The 13,364-nt window shown below is 35.9% G+C and overlaps 4 protein-coding genes across 6 annotated transcripts; 3 read left to right on the top strand and 1 right to left on the bottom strand.

The window, feature by feature from the left end:
- Positions 1-462: 462 nt before the first annotated feature.
- On the top strand, positions 463-3,453 carry LOC121262389 (UPF0603 protein At1g54780, chloroplastic). The gene is given in 4 exon segments (XM_041164849.1): positions 463-980; positions 1,407-1,599; positions 3,056-3,151; positions 3,154-3,453. Coding segments are annotated over 4 exon segments (885 nt in total). The 5' UTR covers positions 463-533; the 3' UTR covers positions 3,303-3,453.
- Positions 3,426-6,995, bottom strand: LOC121262388 (GDSL esterase/lipase At1g54790). Of its 3 annotated transcripts, XM_041164847.1 has the most exons (6): positions 6,575-6,995; positions 5,783-6,037; positions 5,415-5,615; positions 5,173-5,339; positions 4,773-5,043; positions 3,598-3,959 (listed from the first exon to the last, which is right to left on the bottom strand). In XM_041164847.1, exons 1-6 carry the CDS (start codon positions 6,807-6,809, stop codon positions 3,691-3,693), a joined length of 1,398 nt encoding a protein of 465 aa, XP_041020781.1. In that variant the 5' UTR covers positions 6,810-6,995; the 3' UTR covers positions 3,598-3,690. The 3 variants fall into 3 exon arrangements, with proteins under 3 accessions (XP_041020780.1, XP_041020779.1, XP_041020781.1); XM_041164846.1 differs by lacking the exon at positions 5,783-6,037 and having other exon boundaries at positions 3,426-3,959; positions 6,575-6,987; XM_041164845.1 differs by lacking the exon at positions 6,575-6,995 and having other exon boundaries at positions 3,426-3,959; positions 5,783-6,537.
- A 1,334-nt stretch (positions 6,996-8,329) lies between these two features.
- On the top strand, positions 8,330-10,815 carry LOC121262218. The gene is made up of 2 exons (XM_041164613.1): positions 8,330-8,342; positions 10,013-10,815. The coding sequence occupies exons 1-2, from the start codon at positions 8,330-8,332 to the stop codon at positions 10,813-10,815; spliced, it is 816 nt and encodes a 271-aa protein (XP_041020547.1).
- A 231-nt stretch (positions 10,816-11,046) lies between these two features.
- LOC121262387 lies at positions 11,047-12,595 on the top strand. The gene is made up of 3 exons (XM_041164844.1): positions 11,047-11,176; positions 12,122-12,431; positions 12,542-12,595. The coding sequence occupies exons 1-3, from the start codon at positions 11,134-11,136 to the stop codon at positions 12,543-12,545; spliced, it is 357 nt and encodes a 118-aa protein (XP_041020778.1). The 5' UTR covers positions 11,047-11,133; the 3' UTR covers positions 12,546-12,595.
- The last annotated feature ends 769 nt before the right edge of the window (positions 12,596-13,364 follow it).

Genomic DNA, 13,364 nt, shown 5'->3' with positions numbered 1-13,364 from the left:
AAGTTTACAATTTGAGATACAATATCGAGTTGCATCAATTTATACATTTAGATTTTTTTTTGTGTGAAGGAAGCATTCCTGGACATATATTTGCAAAGAGCAATACTATATACAATATTTAAATGGAGACTGTATTGTAAATCTAGTTAATTTTATCTTTAAATTTTTTTAAAATTATAAAAATATCTTTATCAAAATGGTATTTTTTTTTATTTAATATAAGGCTTGCATGTACAATCTCTAAATAAAAATTATAAATAAAATTTCTCATTTTTAAAATCTTAAAATGAAGGTTTTGAAATTTTCCATCAAAATCATCAACGGTTTCTAGGGATGACTGTGACTCGCATAGACTATAATGTCCTTGTGGCTTTTACCAGACGTTATCCAATACAAATTCAGCCAGCCAATCCAAACCACCCAAATTTCCCAAACAGAAAACAGAAAAAGAAAAATATATATAGTAGAAAATCACTACTTTTTCTCTCCCCTTCATGCTTCACCATTTGTGAAATTCCTTGCTTGCTTCTTTCATGGAAACAATTCTGTCTCCTCGTTCTCTTGCCCCTCTCTTCAGCTCCAAAAATTCCTGTCCAAAGACCCTGTCGTCGTCCGCTATCCAACCCAGATCAAGTTCTCTTTTTCTCTCCAAAACCGTTCCTTCTAGCCTCAAAAGATACCAACCTCATCCTTTTAATGCATCTTTACCAATACCCAAAAGCTGGCTTTCTTATGCGCAACAGGGACTAGCAGCTCTAGCGCTCACTCTAGCTCTCAACTTTAGCCCACTCTTGCCTAGTGGCAATGCATTAGCTTCTGAATTTGATGTACTTAACGAAGGGCCACCTAACGAATCATACGTAGTTGACGATGCAGGCGTGCTTAGTCGGGTGACAAAATCGGATTTGAAGAGGTTGTTGTCGGACTTGGAGTCCAGGAAGAACTTCCACATTAATTTCATCACTGTTCGAAAGCTCACCGTGAGTGTTTTTACACAGCCAAATTCTCTTAATATACAGTCAATACAAGTATATACTGATGTGCCACTTTGACAACTTGAATTGAACTAATTCTTGGACACCCTTTCGATTATTTAAAAAATAGAGCTGTTTGTTATTTAAATCATTAACATTTGTTTGGTTTCCGTCAAAACTGAGGGAAAGAAAATCTTGATTTCACGTATCATGTACAACCTATCTCAGCTATGCTGCATGATTCTGATTCTACTACGGTCAATGAAGAGAAGCGTCTTGACTCTTATTTCCTCTGGACACAATCAAATCATTTAGAAATCCAGATATATGCTTAGTTCTTTTCCTATAGACAAAGAGAACTCTCTGTTTAGTACTACGCCTTTGGGATTTATTTGTTTTGGTCTAAAAGCTTTTAGAAACATTTGGTTTCAGAGTAAAGCTGATGCTTTTGAGTATGCTGACCAAGTTTTGGAGCGTTGGTATCCCTCCATAGAAGAGGGCAGTAATAAGGGCATTGTTGTGCTTGTTACCAGTCAAAAAGAAGGGGCAGTCACAGGGGGCCCTGCGTTTATCCAGGCTGTTGGAGAGAATATCCTTGATGGCACCGTAACAGAAAATCTTCCTGGTAACCTTGCACCTTATATTTCTCTTCCTTTAAGCAAAAAATCATTTGACTTATCTGCAAATGCGATTGATCTTGAGAAGACAGTAGTTCTGAGTATGTGCACTCTAGTACCGTAAATGTTCCATTGAAACGATGTTTTGCAGAATACAAAGAAACTGGTGGATAGTTTGCAAGGTAAAATGTTGCATCCATAAAGCAATTTGCTTAGAAAATAACCAGCATACAACATAAACGGAACATTTAGTGCATCATTTCACATTTCTCGGAGTTCACTAAGATGCTCTTTCACCACAATGCAGAGCCTAGATTCAAATTTCTTAGACATTTAAAATATGCCGGAATGGAGTATTATTGGATCGAGGTCCATGTGTTATTTCCAGCTCAATTTATCAAATCCTTCCATATAAAAAATACGTATAAATGGTTGTTGGTTCCTAAGCTTTGAGTCAACCTTTTGATGACACTTTGAGCAAACATGTACGGTAATGCTCCAATGGAAGGCCCAAGCCACATTGCCTATACTCCAAAAGTCAATGATACAATTGAAGCTCCATTGGAATATTATAAAGAGCAATAACTTTTTATTTCCAAGCAATGTGAGATCTTATACACTAGCTACCCTTATCACTTATCAGAACGGGGTATCACATATACTGATTTTCACTTTATCTTTTGTCATTTCTGAAGGCTGAAGCCTTATATTTTCATTTATGAGCTGCTAGATATTCCATGGAGACTTTGAGGATTGATTAGCAGGAATACCTGAATGTGGAGTCCAAAATTAACACTAAGGTTGCACGTTCCAACAGCTTCCTATGATACGAGGAACTACACCATATTTGAAGAAATAGATGTATAGAAATCAGTAGTCTAATACACATGGTTTCCTTTATTGTTTAGCATACTGAACCGAGTCATCGATCAATTGCCTGCTCTTTATAAAACCTTACATGAGCAATGTTTGGCACCCGAGACCTTCCACTTGTTCACCTGCATTTTCAAAGATCATATTACATAATTGCATTTTGTGGTAATTTGTTTGGCTCTTGATTGCAAGCTAGCCAATGTCAAACCAAATCTCTACCCCTGCATAGCCACGGAAGCCAAATCCGAAATTCGTGTTTCTTTTTCCCTGAAAATTTCAATGCCTCTTTCACCTCTGCATAAAGATGTTACTATTAGAGACATCTTGGCCTTCCATTCCTATTAATAGACGCAGAAATTGCATAGTTTGCGACACCCTGGCCTTTTGTTGTGGATGACTGTCCAGAAGTTTCTCTTGTATTAGCCATTTGTGTCCTCTACTCCAGATGACATTAGCTATAAGAAATATGATCAATTGATCATTGTGCATAAAGTTTGAGACTGTCTGCAAATGATGTACAGCAGTATATGTTGTTTGTTTATAGGAGATATTGCAGTTGTGGTGATCAAATTGTTGGATTTATAATTGCAGTCCTGGCTACTGAAGAAAAGTACAATGAAGCTGTTTATAGCAGTGCCAAGAGACTAGTTGCTGCCATTGATGGGCTTCCAGATCCTGGCGGCCCAAGTTTAAAGATAATAAACGAGAATCAAACTACAAAAGCAGGGAAGAGACAGATGAGAAGAGGGGACAATTCTCTCTGGTAGTTGGAGGTTTGTTAGTGATTGCCTTTGTTGTTCCTATGGCACAATACTATGCTTATGTCTCCAGGAAGTGATATTGCTAACATTAGATTTGTCTTCCGAATTATCTCCCTCATAATTCCGAGATGATGTATAACGTGTTGTTGTAGAAATCATCATGCTACAATTGTTAATCATAAACAATGTTATCCGAATTATTTCAAGTGAAACATTTTTTTATTCCAATATTTTGGTTGAAGCACCATCCCATTAGAAATTACAGTTAAAGCTATAACCTGTTGATGAGAGCTACGCAGCCCACTTCAAATGATAAAGTCCATTCACTGTATTACTAGTTTCCAGCGACAAAAGATACTTCTTGTCAGAAACTGGTTTCAAATGATAGCTTACAATTTCTTGTTAGAAGTCAACATATGAGGGAGACAGAGAACAAATAATCATATAATAACAAGCATATTCTTTTCAGAGCTTAAGCTTCAATAGGAAAGGCATCTTTTCCGAGAAAGGAGGATCAGAATATTTTCCAGTGAGTATCTGTGATGAGACATACTGATTTGCAGCCTCAGTGTAATGAATTCCATCCCAATTGACATATGCAGTACTGTCTGAGCACCCTTTGGCCGTGGCCGAGGTCCCGTTCAAGATCTTTGTTTGTCCACAGCTAATGCGACTGTCATAATTCAATGGTGGACCCCCGTACCCACAGCAAGCCATAATTGGTTGTTCAAATCCTGCAATTAATACCCATAAAAAATGAATTTTGATATAATTAGAATGGGAAGAACTTTATCTGTGGGGGCTTAAAACGAAACAACTTCAGTGAAAAGCAGGTGTCTTTAATGTAGAAACAAAGTGAAATCGATGAAGTGTGAAAAGAAATTCATGCATAACTCATTTCATAAAATTGATTTTATAAAAAATGATTGTTCATTTTTTATAAATATGTTTAAGACTTTATCCACAGGCAATATGAGATTATTCATCAACACCCTCTCTCACGTACAGACTAGTATTTTTTCTGATCCTTGTCACGGGATAAATAGTGTGGACCTCCATTCGTCTTGTGGCAAGCTCTTATACCATGAATAAATTTATGGGTCTAACTCATCTCATAAACGCATGTTCTTCTCTTGTAGAACCGGTTTTGTGAGAGATGATTGTTCATTCCTTGTAAACATGTCCAAGACATCCACAGGTAATGTAGGATTATTACTCAACAAAGAGAATGAACATTTCTCAAGTATTTTGTGATGTAAGCATCCTTGAAAAATTAAAACTCAAGTTTATTCTAAATGGGGATACAGGCAAAGTATAGATCTGTACACCAAATATGTATCTGAGGTGAGAAGAATGCTGTATTGAATCAAAATTTAGGAGCTTTAATGTTTGAGTAAAGGCTGCGTCATGGTTAAGGGGACAGCAGAGTGGTAATCTTAATTACAATCCATTTTCTTTCTAAGTTGCTTAAATTAAGTGAATATTCTGACCTACACTGTTGTTAGTCTGGAATACTGAAGATAAAACAAGTACTGAGATGTACTAACCGTATCGGGAATAATTTGCAATGAGGTTGAATTTTATGTTAAAGATATCAACAAAGGTGACATTTGCATCCAAGTATTGGGCTTGCAATTTTATGCAGAGAGCATGAAGCTGGATGTTGAATAGTTTAGCTGCTTGATTATGCCCGCTTACACATCCTAGCTCATCAAGCTTTGATGGGTCAGTTCCAAATCTGGCAACATTCTGAGGCAAGCATCCAAGAGGACCCGTGTTGTGTATCCAAAAATTCCTAGCCCCTTGATCATATAGTTTCTGAAAAATCAAGCGGATGAATCAAAGGAACAGTGAGGTTCCAACGTTGGACTAATTTAATCTATGTTTGGTTTAAGTGTTGGTAAACAAAAATAATCATTTGTTTAGTAAGTGATCGATGAAGCTGACCTTTATTCCATTTTCAAACTCAACCAGGATTGTTGGAATTGAAGCAAGAACTTGATCGAATGACTTGGAATAAAAAGCACCAGCAAGATCATTCTGGCCAATGTCGAACATGTAAAGTGCCTCATCAAAATATTCTTCTTTTGGGAGGTACTTCACAAATTTCTTACCTGAATCAAAATTAAAAATAATGTTAATATGACAATATGCAATGGAAGATGGTATACTGTAATCTGTCTACATACTTTTAGCTATCAATTCGATAACCCGAGCTTTGAATCGGAGGAACTGAGCCACCTGAATCCCAAATGAGAATGGGCTGACAGATGTTGCAGTTGCTGGAAGTATGGTTGAACCAGCAGCTGCAAAATTACAGCCTTTTCGGAAACTTGGCACTCCAATTGAATCCAGATAGGCATTTAGAAATGGAAGATCCATTGCATCCACTGAAACATTGCACCCAAAATTAAGGAAAAAAATCAGGCATGAATAGTAATCAATGAGACAATGATACTTAACAACAAAGAAAACAGGGGAATTCAGAGAACTGAAACAGAGTTTAGATGAACATAGCAGAACAAACAAGCAACTTGGTGGAGCAAAAGGAAATTACTAAGAAAATCAATGATCAGACGGCCATCACAGTATCTCCCAGACGGATTTTGGAAGTAAGTCTTTCCATTAGGAGGCACAAGGCTCTCAATCCCAGAAGCAATAAGCTCGCCCGTGTCAGAATTCGAGTCCCCGAAGTTGAAAACCGCAGGAAAGTTGAAGTGAATGCATTTGGAAAGAGGCAAGCAGATGAACATAATTAAGGAAAGAACATGGAGCATGCAGGTCTTGGTAGCCATGGATAATGCAAGAGAGCCTCTCTAGTAGCCCTTGTATTATAAATTTATAACTACCCATTGCAAATTAGTTTGTGAGAACTCTTACAAAAGACGTTTGTTTGGTGTGCCATTAGAGTATGTTGGAAGCCAAGAGGACCCACAAACAAAAAAAAAAAAAAAAAAAGAGAAAAAGGCATCAAGGTTTGTTTATTCTTGTTCAGTTTCCGATCTAACGATTATAAAAGGTGTAAATGCTCTCAGTCTGGAGACACCACTGCATAGAATAGCTCTCATACCTCTTAGCATATATACTTTTCCACGTTTCAAAAGGTGTGAAAACTGCTGTGATGTTTTCAGGGTGACATATAGAAAGTTACATACATCCCTAACTCATTGTATCTGATTCATATCTTGTTGTTAATAACTCTTATTTAATTGATGGGAAGAAACACGAATACTTATGGTAAACTGTATATGAATTGGAAAGCATCAAACTCTCAGAAGTAGAAGAAGAAAATAAACTTGAAATTGCATTGCAGCATGATAAGTTTGCAGAAAATGAGAGAGGAAATTACTGAGGAAGTCTAAGATGAGACGACCATCACAGAATCTCCCTGAAGAAGTCTTGAAATAAATTTGTCCATTTGGGGGGGCAAGGCGGAAGCCAAGCCCAGCAGCAAGCCCACCTGTGTCAGAATTTGAATCTCCAAAGTTGAAAACAATGGGATAATGGAAGTCAATGGAGTTTGCAAGTGGTAAAATGATTGAAAACAAGGTGAGAATTGGGAGAATAATGATCTTTACAGCCATGGATTCTATTGTATGTAGCCTTTTCACTTGAATGTCTTAATCCAAATTACCAAATGGCTCGTACCATCACCTCTCATGTGTCAGGTTGGTGTTTATGTAGCCATGGTCAAAGCTTGCTTTAAATTCCCAGCAAGTGGAAGGTTTGCTTTAAATTTTGGGAACGCAACGCAAAATGTGAGCCAAACGCAAAGTTTTTTTTTTTTTTTTTTCCCATTATTTTTCAATGATTGGACTAAGAGTAAGAGCCCCGTGAACACACAAAATCTCAGGTAATTGAGTTCTCAGTTCTTATGGGACAAAAAAGAGGTATGGAGTTTAGCGTTATGATCAGTTCACGGGGCAATCAATAAAAGCTTTTGAATGAGTTTTCTAAAAGCCAGACCACATGGGACACCATTTTATTTTTATTTTATTTTGAACGAAAGCAAGGATTTGAATATCCCTTCAACGGATGGCATGCATGCTTGCTTCTTGCGTCTAAATGCCAAACTGAAACCCTGCTTCTCGACTACTGTTCTCTCCACTGAGTTTTCATCTGTCATTCTGAGCACTTCATCTACCTTCCTACTTTGTCTATAGGTCTCTCTCAGATAAAAGAAAACCCCCTTGTTAAGAAAAAAAGATTTTTTTATAATATTTAAGATATTCTACCTCATATAGGATGTGGAATCACCACTTATCTAAAAAATTTAAGCTGATGAGAAGAATTAGATTTTATTATTTATTTTTATATATTAACACTTCTATTCACTTGTGGGCCAAACTATTCCTTAACGGGTGACCCAACACATAAAATATTTAATTAAATATGATAGAGTGCAGAGTTAGAATTCGAACTCTAATATCTTGTGAAATTACTAATTGTCTCAAAAGCTTAAGCTAATAAAATGAGATAGATTTTATTATTTATTTTTATATCTTAACATATATATGACATCTTCCATCTAAAGAATTTATCATACTTTTATAAGAAGAGTGTGATACCTCAATTTTATTAATTAATCATATAAAGAACTTTTGGGGGTTAAATAGAATTCCAAAACCAAAGTTATGTAAAAAAAAATACCCATGTCTAGAAACAAACTTTGCAAAATTATACTTCCTATACCATACCGACTAACAAGTATTACTATGCAATGTTAGAATATTTTAAATATGGGCTTCATTTGATTGCACATTTTATAAAACGGGTTAGACATATATATAGCTCACAATGATATTTTGTTTAACCCACTAAGTTGAGTGATCATTTGGGGTTTGTTACACCTTAGTAATATAGGATTATATCCTATTTATATTGTGGTATAATTACGTATGTAGGCCTGGAAGATCAAGGGTCTTGATTATGGAATTTTTATAGACCCATATTAATTTGAGTCTTTAATGGGTGGACTCCATTAGTTTTCCTTTATAAGAGGCTAGGTCCCTCCTCCTCTCCTGGACATTGGCTTGCCCCATTGATAGCTGATAATTTGTGAGGAGCAAGGAGGAGAAGATCTACCTATATGCATTCTGCAAACATGGCTTCCGCAGGTATTTTTTTTTATTCACCATTTTCGTTTTCAGCATTGCCATGTTTTAGATTTTGATTTCTAGCATGTATTTTCGTGTATTTTTACATTTGGTATCAGAGACTCCATGCTAGAATTAGAATCTCTCGTTAAGAATGCAGATTTTGTTGTTCTGTTTTCGGTTTTATTTTCTGTTTCCGCAGGTTTTATTTGCTGTAAATCTTCAATCTGGTTGGGTTTTTATTTTCTCTTCATTGTTTCCGCAACTTTACTGTTATGGTTTCACCATTTATATTTTTGTTTTAATTTTCGAAACCAATTTTGGGCAAGAAAATCGTATTTCATAATCGATTGATCAAACTCATATCAAGATCGGTTTTTGGAATGCTATTTACTTGTTTTAGATGTGTTTAATCGATGCTTAGTTTTGATTTTGAGTTTTTACAAAACTAGGGTTAATACCCATTTCAAAATTTGATTAATCTTCCTTAAATATAGATACCCATTGTTTTAAAACATCATATATGTGTTTTTCGGGCACTATATATTGTTTCCCCTAAATTAATTTTAGTTTTTGATAAAAGAATTGCAAGAAATTGAGAAAACCCGTTTAAAAACCCGTAGACCCGTTTCGCAGACCCGCGACCCGCTTGCTGACCCGGCTGGAGGTTGAAGATGAATTCACCTCCAGCCAGATCGTTACCCACGCGCAGCAGTAGGCGCGTGCGGCGCGTGTAGCACAGTAAACAATGTTTTTTCTGGTTTTCTTTTTCCAGTATTTATGTACTCGCCCTAGTATATCTATATATATTTTTTGAAAATTTTTTGTAACATCATAAGACACTGTTTTATATTTTTGAATATTATTTACACATTTTTCTATGGGCTACAGTGTACTGAATATTATAATATTTTTTGTGGTGAATAGTCAGTATCTTATATGATCTGTGCATATGTGTACTCTCTCTCAACATGTTTTAGATGCATGTTAATTTTGTGACTTGTTATAAGTATTTTGTGTATATATGCTTTCAAAATTCATATTTAATTTTAGACATATCTATTGTCTTATACGTTTGATCTATTCACACTGTTTTAGTATCACAATCACATTTGAATTCTAACTTTGATTGTATCAAGTTAATGATTATTATTATCATTTTGTGATTGTAATTCATGGGCATTCAGATTATCCTTATTTTTCCTTTAAATAAAATTTTTTGAAATATTCGTGGGTGGTAGCCGCCAAAGTGGCACACTCATTGATATTTAAAAAAAAAAAAAAGGATATCTTTGTTTTTCCTAATTTATTGCACATAATATCTTGCCCAAATGTGTTATTGTGTGTGACATTTTAGAAAATGGTGTAAATTAGTTAATGAGATTACATTAGTCTAGAAATTTCCTTCTGCCTAAAGGTGATGGTATTTTGAAACTGATGTGATTTTATTAATTAGTTTTGTGATATGTTTTAAGAGTACCTTATAGCATGTTGTTTAGTCAGCCCAAAGGTGACTTTACAATGATGCACCAAGGCTCTTACCGTAATGAAGCTCATATGGTTCCGAGCTTAATTATGGATTGTCTAATTAATAGCTCATATTAATTAGAAAGATTTGATATCATCTATTGACTGCATGCTATCTATTTGGATGATAATTAAATGAAATGTACTATTTCATATTTCCACAGTTTTGAGTGCCTCCTCTATTTCAAGTCAATTATCTGCTATTGAAACTTTGACTGAGAATAATTATGTGAGATGGAAACGAGACGTAGAAATTGCTCTTGGTCTTTTGGGATTGGATTTTGCCCTGGAAGACGAACTTTCGAAACCTACTGATAAGAGCACTGCTGAATATGTGGCTGAATATCAAAAGTGGGATAGAGCAAACAGACTTTGTTTAAAGATCATCAAACGTTCTATATCAGATTCCATTATGGGAGCTATTCCTGACAATGATAGTACTAAGAAATTTTTGGATGCCATAGGACAAAGGTTTGTTGAATCCGATAAAGCTGAAACTGGAGACCTGATGGATAGACTGATGAGTATGAAATATGATGGTTCTAGTGGAGTTAGGGAGTACATTTTGAAAATGATACATATATCCTCTAAGCTAGAAGCCCTCAAAATTCCCATTGCTGAGCCTTTTCTTGTTTATCATGTTCTTAATAGTCTTCCTAGCCAATTTAATCAGCTAAAGGTAGCTTACAATGCTCAGCGAGATAAATGGGATTTAAATGATTTGATAATAGTATGTGCCCAAGAGGAGTGTAGGATGCGTCGTGAGACTGTTGAAACTGTGCAATTAGCTTTTCAACCACAACAAAACAAGGGGTCCTTTCATAATCATAAGTCCAAGTTCCATAAGGGAAATAAGTCACATCGAAATCAGCACAGTAAAAGGTTTGAAGGTCAGACTTCTGGTGGTCCTAAAGAAAGTATGAAGAAAAATGATCAATGTAAGTTTTGTAAGAAGAAGGGTCATTGACAAAAGGATTGTTTTAAATTTAAAACTTGGTTGGAGAAGAAGAAGAAGAACTCGGCAGGTACCTCCTTGGCCTTAGTCTGTTTTGAGTCTTCTTTAGTAGATGTGCCTTTAAATTCTTGGTGGATAGACTCAGGTGCTAGTATTCATATTGCGAATTCCTTGCAGGGGTTCGTAAGCAAACGGAAGCCAAGTGAGAATGAAGTGAGCTTATGTGTGGGGAATGGAGTTCAAGTGAAGGTCGAGTTTATAGGAGTAGTAAAGTTATCTTTGGAGTCTGGTTTTTCTCTTGTTTTGGAGAACACATTTTTTGTACCGTCAATGAGACGGAATTTGATTTCTATATCAAAACTTGATGAATCTGGTTTTTCTTTGAAGTTTGGCAATGGAAAAGTTGAATTGTTCTATGATTCTCGTTTGGTTGGAAATGGTCTTTTGTGTGATGGTTTATATAGAATGTCTTTGGCTTCTTTTGGTGAAGTTTCTTGTGTTACCAATGTAGCGAAGAAAAGGTCTTTAATCCGTGAATCATCTTCTATGTTGTGGCATAAGAGATTAGGACATATTTCAAAAGAAAGAATGGAGAGATTGGTAAAAGTTGAGATACTTCCCTCTCTTGATTTTTCAGATTTTAACACATGTGTGGACTGTATAAGAGGAAAGTTGACTAAATCCACAAGAAAGGGCTCTACTAGGAGTGACGGTATTTTGGACTTAATACATACCGACATTAGTGGACCTTTATCTTCTACCATATGTGGGAATAAGTACTTCATAACTTTTATTGATGATTTCTCACGCTATGGATATGTTTACCTGATTAATGATAAATCTCTAGCTCTTGAGAAATTTAAGATATTCAAAATGGAAGTAGAAAATCAATGTGGAAAAAGTATTAAAGTTGTAAGATCTGACCGAGGCGGCGAGTATTATGAGAAATATGATGAGTCTGGTCAAAATATGGGCGATTTTGCAAAATTTTTACAAGGGTGTGGAATAGTGCCTCAATACACCATGCCAGGAACACCTGAGCAGAATGGTGTCTCTGAAAGACGAAATCGAACTCTAAAGGACATGGTTAGGAGTATGATGAGCAGAACAAATTTGCCAGAATATCTATGGGGTGAAGCTTTGAAAACTGCTATGTATATTTTAAACAGGGTTCCTAGTAAAGCTGTTTCAAAAACTCCTTTTGAATTGTGGACAGGCCGTAAGCCTAGTTTGGCTCATTTCAGAGTTTGGGGGTGTCCAGCTGAGATTAGGATTTATAATCCGCTTGAAAAGAAACTAGACCCAAAATCTGCTCCTGGTTATTTTATTGGGTACCCAGATAGATCAAAAGGATATAAGTTCTATTGTCCTAATCGTGGCACCAGAATTGTTGAGTCCATTACTGTAAAATTTTTGGAAAATGATGTTGGTGTCAGTGGGAGTTCTGTATTGAAGGAGTTATTTGCTGATCCTAATCCAGTTGTTGTTCCAGTTCCCGTTGTACAGGAAAGAGCTGTTTCTCTGCCAATTGAGATTGTTAGTGAAGAACCTGAACAACAAGAAGAAATTCCAACAATAGTAGAGTCATTTTCTGAGCCACAAGTCAGAAGATCTCAAAGAGAAAGAAGGTCTGCATTGCCTAATGATTACATTGTCTATTTGTTAGAAAGTGATTTTAATATTGGACATGTAGTTGATCCTGTTACTTTTGAGCAAGCCTTGACATGTCTTGAGTCAGATAAGTGGTTTAGTGCTATGGAAGATGAAATGAATTCTATGGAAAAGAATAGAGTTTGGGAACTTGTTGAACTTCCTCCAGATGCTAAAGCCATTGACAACAAATGGATTTTTAAAAGTAAATTAGACTCAAAAGGGAATGTTGAACGAAAGAAGGCAAGATTAGTTGCAAAAGGGTTCACTCAGCGGGAAGGCATTGACTATAATGAAACATTTTCACCAGTTTCGTCTAAAGATTCTTTTAGAATTATCCTGGCACTTGTGGCACACTATGATTTGGAGCTTCATCAGATGGATGTAAAGACAGCATTTTTGAATGGAGATCTTTATGAAGATGTTTATATGAGACAACCTGAAGGTTTTGTTGAGAAGGGAAAAGAGAACTTGGTTTGTAAGTTAAATAAATCCTTATATGGCCTGAAGCAAGCATCTCGACAGTGGTATTTAAAGTTTGATGAGGTTGTAACTTCACTTGGTTTTGTTGAAAATGCAGTGGACCAGTGTATATATCGCAAGACCAGTGGGAGAAACTTTATTTTTCTTATTCTGTACGTAGATGACATTTTGCTTGCCAGCAGTGACTTGGGATTACTTCATGAAACAAAGAAAATGTTATCTGCTAATTTTGAGATGAAAGATCTGGGAGAAGCTTCTTTTGTGCTTGGCATTGAAATATGTCGTGATAGAGCTCGTGGTTTGTTGGGACTTTCTCAGAAAGCTTATATACGACGTGTACTGCAAAGATTTGAAATGCATAATTGTGCACCTGGTGATGTACCCATCATAAAAGGAGATAAGTTTAACAAAACTCAATGTCCCAGAAA

The sequence above is a fragment of the Juglans microcarpa x Juglans regia genome, chromosome 4S (assembly GCF_004785595.1).
Source record: "Juglans microcarpa x Juglans regia isolate MS1-56 chromosome 4S, Jm3101_v1.0, whole genome shotgun sequence".
Taxonomy (NCBI): domain Eukaryota; kingdom Viridiplantae; phylum Streptophyta; class Magnoliopsida; order Fagales; family Juglandaceae; genus Juglans; species Juglans microcarpa x Juglans regia.
This window is presented reverse-complemented; position numbering and strand designations above follow the sequence as displayed.

Excerpts from the sequence above, each read along its gene's own strand:
- LOC121262388 (XM_041164847.1), bottom strand. The coding sequence starts at position 6,809 with ATGGCTGTAAAGATCATTATTCTCCCAATTCTCACCTTGTTTTCAATC. Across the intron at positions 5,340-5,414 it reads TATCGAATTGATAGCTAAAA|GTAAGAAATTTGTGAAGTAC; the intron begins GTATGTAGACAG and ends ATTTTGATTCAG. Across the intron at positions 5,044-5,172 it reads AGTTTGAAAATGGAATAAAG|AAACTATATGATCAAGGGGC; the intron begins GTCAGCTTCATC and ends TTGATTTTTCAG.
- LOC121262387 (XM_041164844.1), top strand. The coding sequence starts at position 11,134 with ATGAGACGGAATTTGATTTCTATATCAAAACTTGATGAATCTG. Across the intron at positions 11,177-12,121 it reads ATCAAAACTTGATGAATCTG|GTTATTTTATTGGGTACCCA; the intron begins GTTTTTCTTTGA and ends AATCTGCTCCTG.